Source organism: Marmota marmota, unplaced genomic scaffold, assembly GCF_001458135.2.
Source record: "Marmota marmota marmota unplaced genomic scaffold, marMar, whole genome shotgun sequence".
NCBI classification, from domain to species: Eukaryota; Metazoa; Chordata; class Mammalia; order Rodentia; family Sciuridae; genus Marmota; species Marmota marmota.
The window spans coordinates 13686171-13698556 of record NW_026000229.1 but is presented as its reverse complement, the minus strand read 5'-3'; the positions used below and the strand labels follow the sequence as shown (position 1 = coordinate 13698556).

At 34.8% G+C, this 12386-nt stretch overlaps 1 protein-coding gene across 3 annotated transcripts in view; it reads left to right on the top strand.

Moving 5' to 3' along the window:
- Positions 1–12386, top strand: part of Pias1 (protein inhibitor of activated STAT 1) — a 129973-nt gene that overhangs the window by 74637 nt on the left and 42950 nt on the right. For all 3 annotated transcript variants that reach the window (XM_015480491.1, XM_048793011.1, XM_048793012.1), the window contains 2 exons: positions 7552–7636; positions 7884–7931. In XM_015480491.1, the coding sequence (XP_015335977.1) occupies positions 7552–7636; positions 7884–7931 (133 nt within the window). The remainder of the gene's footprint in view (positions 1–7551; positions 7637–7883; positions 7932–12386) is intronic.

Sequence of the window (12386 nt, the reverse complement as noted above, 5' to 3'; positions counted from 1 at the left end):
CCCCTCCCTCTCCCCCCCTCTCCCTCTCTCTCTCCTAGTCCCTCCCTATCATTCAGTTTTCAGTTTCACTTTTGAAGACAGTTCTGTTCTTTAAAATATTAACAAATAGAATTTATCAGAATATTGAAGGAACAAGTTTATTCTCAGAATTTCTAAGAGGTTCAATATTAGGAAATATATTAATTCACTAGATTTATTAAGAGCTAACATTTATTGAGTGCTTATTATTGGGTATGCACTGTTCTACATGTTACTGTTTTATCATCGAAGAAATAATCAGGTGATTCTAGGGTGACATAGATAAATAAACTGAGGAGTGGAGAGGTCTAACATATCTCCTGAGGTCACACAATTATTAAATTACGGAACTGAGGTGAGAACCCTGAAGTCTCACTCTTTGAGAATGCATTGGCTTTTGGGGGTTTAAATGGAAACATGCATTCCACCACTGAGCTCCATCCCCAGCCCTAGGCATGGTCTTAGTAGTGGATGTGCTTTAGAAACAGTCTTACTGGGAATAAATTCGCAGGTGTGTAAATTTTAAATTTAAAAATCAGGTGATTTTTTTAAGAACTACAGTATTTAAAGGTATGTCAAATTTTAGGGCAAAACAAGTATGTCTAGAGCACTACGCCTATAAACATTCTTTTTGAAGTTCTAGCCTATGTGATTAAGACATGAATAAGAAAAGTGTAAATGTTAGAGAAGTTTTCCTACCTTGTAGTTAAGGGAAGGCTGGCCTATCTACAAATCCTAAGGAATTAGCTATATAAAACTTAAAAGAGTCATTTTAAGTTCAATTTGAGTGGAGAATAGAACTTAGAAAAACAAGTCAGTATTATATAATAAAGCACTTTGAATAACAACCAAAATGAATTCTATTTAAAAACATCATAAATGTTTAAAACATTTTAAATACTCATTTTACCTTAATTTTATCTTTTGAACTTGATTTGAAAGTAAAACTATAAAACCATTTTAAAATTTAGAGTTCAAGGACTGGGGATATAGCTCAGTGGTACAGTGCCAACCCAGCATCATAAGGTCCTGGGTTCAATCCCCAGTACTGGGTGGATGGGGGAGTATATGCAAAAGTCTCATTTTTCTCCCTGTTCCCTGTCCCATTCCCTGACTCCCATAGGTTACCATTTTTAATTAATTTTTTATTTATCCTTTCATTTTTCTCAAATGCCAATGGCTTTATATATTTTTGTCTTTTCTCTCACACAAAGACAAAAAATCTTGTCTTTGCCACTTTAATGTGTGTTTTGAAGAAGTCATTCCTATGTAATACATAGAAATCATCTTGATTCTTTTTTGATTGCAGAGTATTCCATTATATGAATTATTTTTCCTGGTTTTCTTTTTTTTTTTTTGCTAAGAATGATATTAATGGAAACTATGTAACTAATTTATGTAATGTTAATAAATCCTTAAGGATATCAATAAATGGACACAGGTACAGTATTCCAAGACAAGAAAGATTAATGTTGTGAAGATATCAGTTCTGACAATAATTCATAGGTTTATTGTATTTCTACTTAAAATTCCATTGGGCTTTAAAAATCAAAATATATTTGAAAATTTATCTAAATGATTATATGTCTCAACTCCATCTAAAAGTTCTGAAAAAAATTAATATTGTGAAACATAATGATAAGAGATTAAAACCTAATGGATTTATAACAGCCATACTAACACTATGAAAAAAAAGATCAATGGGAAGATAACCCAGAAATGAAACACGTTGGGAATAAAGATCTAATATATGGTCAAAGAAGTAAACATTTCTATAGGGAAGGGAGGGTTATTTAATTGTGTGCTGATTGAATATAAGAAAAGAATCAAATAAGCTTAGAATTAGTAGAAAGAATTTTATTTTTTTTTATTTATTTTTAATTTATTTTTTTAAGAGAGAGAGAACTTTTTAATATTTATTTTTTAGTTTTCGGCGGACACAACATCTTTGTTTTTGTATGTGGTGCTGAGGATCCAACCTGGGCTGCTTGCATGCCAGGCGAGTGCGCTACCGCTTGAGCCACATCCCCAGCCCTAGTAGAAAGAATTTTAAAAGAAGATGGTCAACAGAGTGCATAGACTATATAAAAATTTAACTTTTGGTCATCCATAAACATAGCCAAAATGAAAAATTTTAAAAGTAGTCTGGGAGAAGTATTTGTTGCAAATTTCCAAGGGTTTTAATATTCTTATGTATGATACCCTATGGAAGCATATATACAGATACAGAACAAGATTGGATAATTAAATAGGACGTTCAACAAAAATAAATGGAAAATGTTTACATGCAAATTGAACTTCTACCAGGATCTTGATCAATCATTAAATTAGTGACCACTCCCATACTGGACAGACTTAGTGCAATTATTAGATGCATAAATTGCTAATGATCTTATATCTAAAACAACCATTTGAAAAGCACATTTGTGGGCTGAGGATGTAATTTATTGGTAAAGATTTTGCCTAGTATGCTGAAGGCCCTGAGTTAGTTTCAGTACTGCAAATACAAAACAAAAACCAGAAATGTGATATAGGAGATTTCATAAAAATAACCGTACTTTTTGATCTTAAAATCTTGGTAACTAAGAATTGACCAAAAGAAAATAACTATCCCCCCAGTTTTCTAAAAACAAACCCATGAACCCAAAGATGTTCACAGAGTTGTTTCAAATGGTGAAAATTTAGGATCAGCCTAAATGATTAATCAGGGAATTAATTGAAAATTTCACGTGTCCCTGTTAGAATACAATACAGTATTTCAAACATAATAATAAAGATTGCACTTTACTACTGAGCCACAGCCCATTCCTATTTTGTATTTAATTTAGAGACAGGGTCTCTCACTGAGTTGTTTAGTGCCTTGCTTTTGCTGAGGCTGACTTTGAACTCAAGATCCTCCTGCTTCAGCCTCCCGAGCCTCTGGGGTTACAGGCTTGTGCCAATGTGCCTGGTGCTAATAGACTTTTTTGTAAAGAAAGCATGGGCTTTGGAAATGGGAGGCATGTAGATATGAATTCTAGTTTTAGTTCTTATACTTACAAGTGTATAACGTTGACCTGTTAGTACTTGTTTATTTTTATTTTTATTTTTGGTATAAGGGATTGAACTTGGGCACTTGAACACTGAGCCACATCTCCAGCCCTATTTTGTATTTTATTTAGAGACAGGATCTCTCACTGAGTTGCTTAGCACCTCACTTTTGCTGAGAGTGGCTTTGAACTCTCGATCCTCCTGCCTCAGCCTCCTGAGCTGCTGGGATTTCAGGCATACCCCACCACACCCAGCTGACCTGTTAGTACTTGAGTCTGAACCTCATCATCTAAAAAGGGGACTTACATCTTTTCTTTATGATTGTTGGATAGATTAGCAATACCAGATGATAACAGTTAATATGCATATCACACCTGGAATAATTTATCAGTCACTTTCAAGCAGCTGGCAATCTCAGTGGCTAGCAACTAAAGTTCATTTCTCTCTTATATACTACTTACAGTTGCACTATGACTTTGCTGTGTTCTTTCCTCTGGGATCAAGGAAGAAGGAAAAGTAAGACAAAACACAGGATGGCTCTTAAAGCTTTGTCTGCTGCAAGTTGTACGCTTCCACTCATATTTCATTGAATGGAAGGAAGATGTTAGTTGCACTGGAGGTGTGGGGGTGGACCACTGTGGGGGTGGACCAATATAGAAGGACAGCCTATATTTTGAATAAATAATACAGGTTTTAACAAAGTATGTTCAGTTTTAGCTATCACTTTAAAAATCATGTGACAACCAGGGGTATTTCTAGAGAAGATCAGGCTAGTGATCATCTGAAATGTAGTAGGAAGAGGGGATAGAAAGGAAGGGGCACATTAATGCTGTCTTCAGATATTTGAAGAATGGGTATCACTGGATAGTGAGTTTAGGCCAGTTCTGTACCGCATCAATGTACCCATTGTACAGTGTACAACACTATATATTTTTATTTAATCAGGGACATAAGTAGAAAAATGAGCAGACAGGAAATTGTTGGTTGTTTTAAATATATTACTTATTATCTTCAAAATAACCCCATGGGGGTGTTAAAATATCAGAGGAAACAGATTCACAGTATGTAAGTACTTAAGGTTACATGGCCAATAAGTGGAAAACCAGGTTTATGTAGTCTCTTGTTTCTAATATATTTTGCTATTCTCTATTTGGCTGTAAGCTTTCTTACTATTAAACAATTCATCACCAGCCATCTTCTTCCTGACAAAGTAATGGCTCCTCCTCCTCTATCATCTCTAATGAAAAATAAATAGAAATGTTGAAGGGAAGGTTGGACTCCAAATCAGTCATCTGCAAACTTACTGATCAGATGTACCCCTCAGCAAAATTCTTGGGCATATGCCATATATGAAAAGACATTAGCCTGATTTTCAGATGACAAAATTGAGGTTCATAGGAGTTACCATTGCACTAATATCATGTATGTTAAAAACAGAAAAAATAGAAGTTTAAAAAGGGTAAGTAAGGTTTTGCATAAAATTTTAAATTTTTTATAAATTAGATCTATGTAAAAATCTAACATTTACATATTTATGTTTCAATATTTTACAGATATTTTCCCTGTATCCCTATGAATTGTCTCTTGTACCTTCTGAAACGCATGCCACAAATATTGTTGGTTGTTTTGGATGATGTGATTTTTTTTTTTTTTTTTGGTGTGAATTTTTCTGGAAGGGTTAGTGGTAGTTTAACTCACTTTAGAAAAGCATTTAATTTTATTTTTGCAGTGCTTGGGAATTGATCCCAGGGTCTCATTCATGCTATGTAAGCACTGTACCACTGAGCTACTAGCTTTTTGCTAGTCCCTGAAAGATTCCTAGATAACTATCTTAAACCAAAACTATGAAGTCCTCACTGTCATTCATAGTAGAATTAAGCCTGAAAACCACAGTGTGAGAAGCAGTTTTCCAAATACATAATTGCAAGCCCATGAGCATTACAATCTCTATATAAAGAGAAATAAGACATTATTAAGTAATAAACCTGATTTCTATGTGCGGCACGAAAACTATTCTCATTATTTTAGCCATAATCTCTTTCTAAATCAGTTTGTAACAAACACTATAGTTATATATTCTAAAATGAATCTGAAATTTTGCCTCTATAGAGAATGTAAATTTTTGTACATGGGAAATTACTTTAGCACTGTTTTATAATGGAGCCAAAGATTTAAATTAGTCTAAGCTTATTGGACTAGAATCTTTATGGGGCTATATTCTCAGAAAAGCAAAGGAGCTAGTCACATTGCTGTCAGGGAAATGTTTGCTTTTCTACATTGTGGCCCTTAGTTATTGGCCATTGCCAGATTGACACTTCACAATTAAGATAACCTTTTCTGATTAGCAGCTGATCTTGGTGATAGATTCTTTCAGGAAAAAGCCTTCTCATAGCACATAAAGCAGAAACACAAGTATGACCTTTAAGAGATACTGGTAACGGGGTGCAGGAAGTACACACCTATAATCCTAACAACAACTAAGCAGGCTGAGGCAGGAGGACTACAAGTTCAAGGACAGCTTCAGTAATTTAATGAGACCCTATCTAAAATAGAAAGATTTAAAAGAGCTGGAGCTGTACCTCAGTGGTAGAGAACCCCTGGGTTCACACCTCAGTATCAAGGGGAAAGCAAACAAACACACACACACATTGAGATGAAATTTTATATCAGGGCACCTTTTCATTTGTTTTATAAGTGATATATTTTATACAGGGTTTGTTTGGTACTAGGGATTGAGCCTAAGGATACTTAACCACTGAGCTACATCACTAGGCCTTTTTATATTTATTTAGAGACAAGGTCTTATTAAGTTGCTGAGGCCGTCTTTGAACTCGCCATTCTCATGCTTCAGCCTCTTGAGCCACTAGGATTACAAGCATGCGCCACCATGCCCAGTTTGTACAGATTTTTAGATATGACATACTATAATTTGGGTGGCAGTTGTAAAGGAAGTTCTGCTTTGCAAATACTATCAAACCCAGTTTAAGCAAGAGACTGAAGTAGCCAACCTCATTTGCTTTTCTAGCATGTCTTAAGGGACTCACAGGCCAGGAACTCCTTGGCCCTTTATTCTCAGTGGTGCCTTTATTCTAGGAAATTGCCCTGGAAAAGGACTGTTTAAGTAGTTTAATCTGATATTTCTTAGATTTTGTATTCCTTTACTCAAATAATAGTCCTCCAATGCTTCTTTGTGCCAAGAACTGAGGTTATATTCTATACATTTGTGTTTGTACATTTATACATATATATACACGTGTGTATATAAATATATACATACATGTGCACCTGTATAGATGCACACATGTATATACAGGGAAAGCCAGTAGAACTATTGTTGATCACACAGCATGGTTTATTTTATTTTTTGCTTATAAACAGAAATTTGTTTCTCAGGATCTAGAGGCTGGAAGTCCAAGATCAGGATGTCTGGGGAGAGGCCTCTTCTTGGCCTCAAACTGACACCTTCTCCTTATGTTCTCATATCATAGAAAGAACCAGCATAAAGTTCAAGGTCAGCTTGGGGTGATCAAAGCAATACCCTGTTCCCAAATAAAAAGATTAGCCCTGCATGGTGGTACATTCCTGTCATCCCAGCAGTTTGGGAGGCTGAGGCAGGATGAGCCAGAATTCAGTCACCCTCAGCAACTTAATGAGAACTGATCTCAAAATAAAAATTAAAAAGAAAAAGGGGGCTGGGGATATGACTCAGAGTTTAAGCATCCCTGGGTTCAGTCATCCTCATACCCATAAAGGGATGAATGAATGAATAAATAAGTAAATAAATAAATGAATCTGGACGTAGCTCAGGGATAGATCACCCCTTCCTTCCATCCGCAGTACAGAAAGAGCCAGCATAGCTTAAGAGTCCCTGCTCCAGCCTGTGTTCACTTGATGTTTTTTTATCTTTCCCTTTGCTATGCCCTTCCATCACTTCCTCTCTCTCTCTTTCCTTCCCTTCTTATAATTCTTTCCTTCTTCGAGATAATAACAAGCAAACATTGAAGTGAAGTCATCAAAGAATAAGAGAAGCTATATATGATATTTATTGTATAAAACTTGTATGATAATAGTTAAATAGGAGACGATGAAACTCTTCATTTGCCTTTAATATTGAATGCCATCTTGTCATGGTAGGTCTCAAGGCAGATATTGTTACGAACTCATAAACCATGAATCTTTAAATAAGTTTCTTCTATTTTAAATAAAATTAAACATCAATATGTTTTTATACATGTTCTTAATGTGTGCATACATTATGTGATCATTTTTTATTAATTCATCTTATTTTCTGAATTCTAATCAATGCATTAATTTTTGATGTTAGTCATTTTGTATCTTTGTGTTTATTATATTATAATAGCATACTTCTTATTTTTCAGTGCTTCAATTATCTTGGTATCTAAATTCTAGAATATGCTTCAGTGAATTAAAGACCTGTGCTTTTTGCTATTGTCTTCTGTATTGATACCTAACAATTAAAATTATAATTCTTGTCTTCTTTAGCATCAGACAACAGTCAGCGCTTTCGAGAAACCTGTTTTGCATTTGCATTGACACCACAACAAGTGCAACAAATCAGTAGTTCCATGTAAGTTTTCCTCAGATATAATTTGCAGTTTGGCCTTTGATAAAGTGATTTTTTTAAAAACAGTGTGTTGAGTAAGTTAATGTTAGTTGTCATACTAATAATAGTGTTGAAAATATTATTATAGTCTGTTACTTACTTTAAGAATAGTTACATCTCTGATAATTTGAAAAACTTCTCTAGAATGTATCTTTGAATCAGCTTCCACGTACATATTTTGAAAATAACTGTAATTCTTATTCTATTTTAGGGATATTTCTGGGACCAAATGTGACTTCACAGTGCAGGTCCAATTAAGGTACAGTGTTGACTATAGTACACATTCAGAGTTTAAAAGATAATATTCCCTAAAGATTTATTTTAAAAATTACCCGTTTTTTTAATAAATATATTAGAAATATTGGGCATAGGTATTTGGGTAAGGAAAACATTCTCCTGTTAAGAGATGTCCTAATGTTTATCTAATTTTAGATTTAGTTTAACAAGTAGTGTGTTGCATATTTAACTACATTTCTCCACCTTGGTTGCCCTCAGTTGGTTAAGAAGTTCTAGCTAATGATATTTTAAAATATCATAGTGGTCAGCTCTTAGAAATATTCAGTCTTAAGAGGAAGGATCTTACTGCATAAGAGGCAAAATTGTAGATAAGGAACTAGTACTTAAGTTTGTAGTATCCCATGGACTTACAAACATCAAGTATTCTAATTTGCTTTGTACTATATATTTTAAATCAAACATTTAAATCTCTTGAAAGTTTTCAGTGGCGATCAGAAAATTTTCCACCATTGAGTTCACAGTTGCTCCTTATTTAGTTTCTTTATTTTAATAGCCCAATCATTTCGTTCTAGAATTACCAAGAAACTTTTATAATAATCTCTCTTACTTATATAAACCAATTTTATGCTGCTCTGATTATTCAGTGTACAAACCCAGCTATTCTACATTGTTCTTACTGAAATAGGAGGAAGAGAGGAAATAGTTTATTTTCCTCAGTAAGTTATTTACCCTATATCATGGGGAAAATAAACAGCTTAGTCTCAATAATCAGATGCTAAATCAAATGTACAAATTATTAATTTAGTAGTAAGTTAGGAAAGAGATCTAAATTCCTGCTCTGTATCTCATGGAGCACTGTGAAAACCTCTGATCTAGTCTGTCTGTCTGTCTGTCTCTCTCTCTCTCTCTCAACAGTAGAATGCATTTTGACATATTGTACACAAATGGAGCACAACTTCTCATTCCTCTGGTTGTACATGGTGCAGAGTCACTCCTATAGTGTAATTATACATGTATACAGGGTAATAATGTCTGTCTTATTCTACCTTCCTTCCCATCCCCATAGCCCCTCCCTTCCCTCACTCCCCTCTACACAAACCAGTGTTCCTTCAGTCTTCTCTATCCCCTTGCCCCACTATGTCTGATCTGATCTAGTCTTTAAAATGGTGAGTGAAAAACAGAGATTTGAGTTGAAGATTCTAAAAGGGATATGACTATGGTTATTAGCTTTAAATTTAAAAAAAAAATTAAAAATTTATGTTATAAAACAATTTGACAGCTGGGTGTGGTGGTTACAGGCCTATAATCCCAACTGCTGGGAGGCTGAGGCAGGAGGATCACAAATTCAAGGCCAATCTGAGCAACTTAGCAAGATCCTGTCTCAAAGTTTTTAGGAAGGTCTGGTGGTGTAGTTCCCTGGTGGAGTGCTGCTTGCCTTGATTCAATCTGCAGTATGGGGTAGAGGGTATGTGAAAATAAAAGTAATATACAACAGAACCTTACCCAAGTAAACTAGTGGATAATCTTAGTTTTAGAAGGCACTTTCAAAAATTATTCTATAATAAAAGGTATACTGTATCCTCTCTCAAGAAAGACTATGATAAAGACTGAATAAAGTACAAAATTCTCATGTCTTCATAATAAATTAGGAATTGCTGCAATCTTCTATATTATCTGTCTCAGCCATTTACTTTACAGTTCGGACATAATGTTATGTGGCATTATCCTTTAAAAAAGTAGTTCTCAAATTGTTGCATGGAGCCACCCTTTGGGTCCCACACTCTGACTGCCATTATCCCTTCCCTTTTACTACCTACTACTCCAAATACATACATACTTGGAACCAAGTAGTGCTACCTTTTCTTTCTTTTATGTTTGCATAATTGAAGTGTGGGTTCCCTTTCTCCTGAAGAAAGCCTTCTAAGACCAAAGTAAACCTTGAAAACTATAGTTCTAGAATAAAAGACCTAGTTCTTATTTTACATTAATATGCATGCCTTCTTTAAAGCAGCAACATATGTTCATGTTTTGAAACACTGTCATCTTTCTAAAATAGATCAGCAGTCAAATTCAGAGTCCAAGGGAATCTTTTTTCCCCTATTATTATTTTATTTCTTTCCACATTTTTGGGTGCATTGTATAGTTGCTGATTTTAATGGTATTTATTGTTACATACTCATAATATAGCAGTATAATTTGGCCAATATCACCCCCCAGCACTTCCTTCTCCCTCCCTGCCACCCACTCTTTGGTTTCTTTTTCCTACTCATCTTTGATTTTCATGAGCTCCACCTTCACCTTTCTTTTCCTTTTTCCTCTCTAACTTCCATGTATGAGAGAAAACGCATGACCCTTGACCTTCTGAACTTGACTTAGTTTGCTTAACATAATTTTCTTAGGTTTTATCCATTTTTCTGCAAATGGCATAATTTCATTTTTCTTTATGGCCGAACAAAACTCCATTGCCTATACACACACACACACACACACACACACACACACACACCATCACCACCACCACCACATTTTCTTTATTCATACATTTGTTGATGGTTACCTAGGCTGGTTCTATAGTTTGGCTGTTGTGCGTTGTGCTGCTATAAATATGGGTATGCATATATGACTGTAGCATGATGACTTCAATTCTTTAGGACAAATACTGAGGAGTGATTTAATGGTCATATAGCGGTTCCATTCCTAATCTTTTGAGGAACCTCTATACTGATTTCCTTTTTTTTTTTTTTCTATACTGATTTCCAAAGTGGTTGTCCTAATTAATCCCATCAACGGTGTAGAAATGTTCCCTTTTCTCCACATCCTCTCCAAGGGAATCATGTTAGTTAAAAATGGATAATTCAGATTTATCTCCAGAACTTGATAAAATTTTTTTTTGTTTTATTTGGTATCTGTTATGTGATTTTGTGTGTGTTTTTAAAATATTTTTATTAGCTATTGATGGATCTTTATTTATTTATTTGCTTATATGTGGTGCTAAGACTTGAACTCAGTGCCTCACACATGCTAGACAGTTGCTCTACTACTGAGCCACAAACCCAGCCGTGTGTGTGTGTGTGTGTATGTTTGATTCGTTGTGTTTTAATAAAATAGTCTTCATCTCATCCCCTCCCTCTATGGCTAAGCCAGTAACCCCAGTGTATTATTTAAGTTATTTGTTCTCATTATAAATGTTTGTCTAAAACATAAATAATTTTATCAGAATTAAGGTCAACATTTTCTCTGTGAGACACCTAGTCTATTTTAATTTGTATATTTTGGGGGGTGGGGCATACCAAGGATTGAACCCAGGGGTACCAAACCACTAAGCCTCATGCCCAGCCTCTTACAATTTTATTTATTTATTTTGGGGGTTGAGTACTGGGGATTGAACTCTGGGGCACTCACTGAGCCACATTCCCCGCCCTATTTTGTATTTAGAGACAGGGTCTCACCAAGTTGCTTAGGGCCCCCCTAAGTTGCTGAGGATGGCTTTGAACTTGAAATCTTCCTGCCTCAGCCTCCCAAGCTGCTGGGATTTCAGGCATACACCACTGCTCCTGGCTAATTTTTGTTTTTTGAGACAGGCTCTCATTAAGTTACAGAGCCTCCCCTTGAATTTATAATCCTCTTGCTTCAGCCTCCCAGTTCACTGGGATTACAGGCGTATACCCCACACCCAGCTGAAACTTTCTGTTATTATTCCCTTTTTATCTTTTTCCCTTTCAGATTGTTGAAGTGGTTTAGATTTCACTTTTTACCTCATGGAATAGGAGTCAAGTTCTCATATAAATTATTCTTTTCCTATAGCTTCAGACAGCCAGTGTTCATGTTTTAAATTGACCATGCTTTGAAGTAATTGGAAACTCTAACATCCTCTTACTGTTGAAGTATAAAAATTTAGCCTGTAATGGAAGGTCCTGCTAGAGTTAGAGATGGTTCTGTGAGCTTTGATGTCTGTTTGCTAAGTATATTTCTAAAAAATCATGTAGATATCAGTAATTCTTCACTTTTTTTATGCTCTGTAATGACTTTGAGAATCTGTTAGAAGCTATGGATTGTCTTCCCTAAAAATGAACATATATATGTGCTCATAAAATTTTACATAGAAAACTTTCTCCAATTTTTTGAACCATCCCCACACCCAGATTCCATGATTGGCAGGTTTTATACCAAAGGTATTTATACCAAAGGTATTTATAGAATATGTTTGCAAATGATGAATATTTCAGACTTCAGAGATAGGATTCCCCCTACCATATATCAAAGGTGCTGTGAGCATTGTATAAAAGTGGAATGAGTCTCAGGTGTATGTTGGGAATAGGAATTAATAATTAATAGATGTCTTTAATAGCAAAGAAATAATTTATTTTTATATCTATGAATGAATAGAGTGGGGATTTATAAATTATATAGCTATCCTTGGTTTCCCCAAAATCTTATGCATTTAATTTAGATATAAATATTTTAGTAAGTTCCTGAA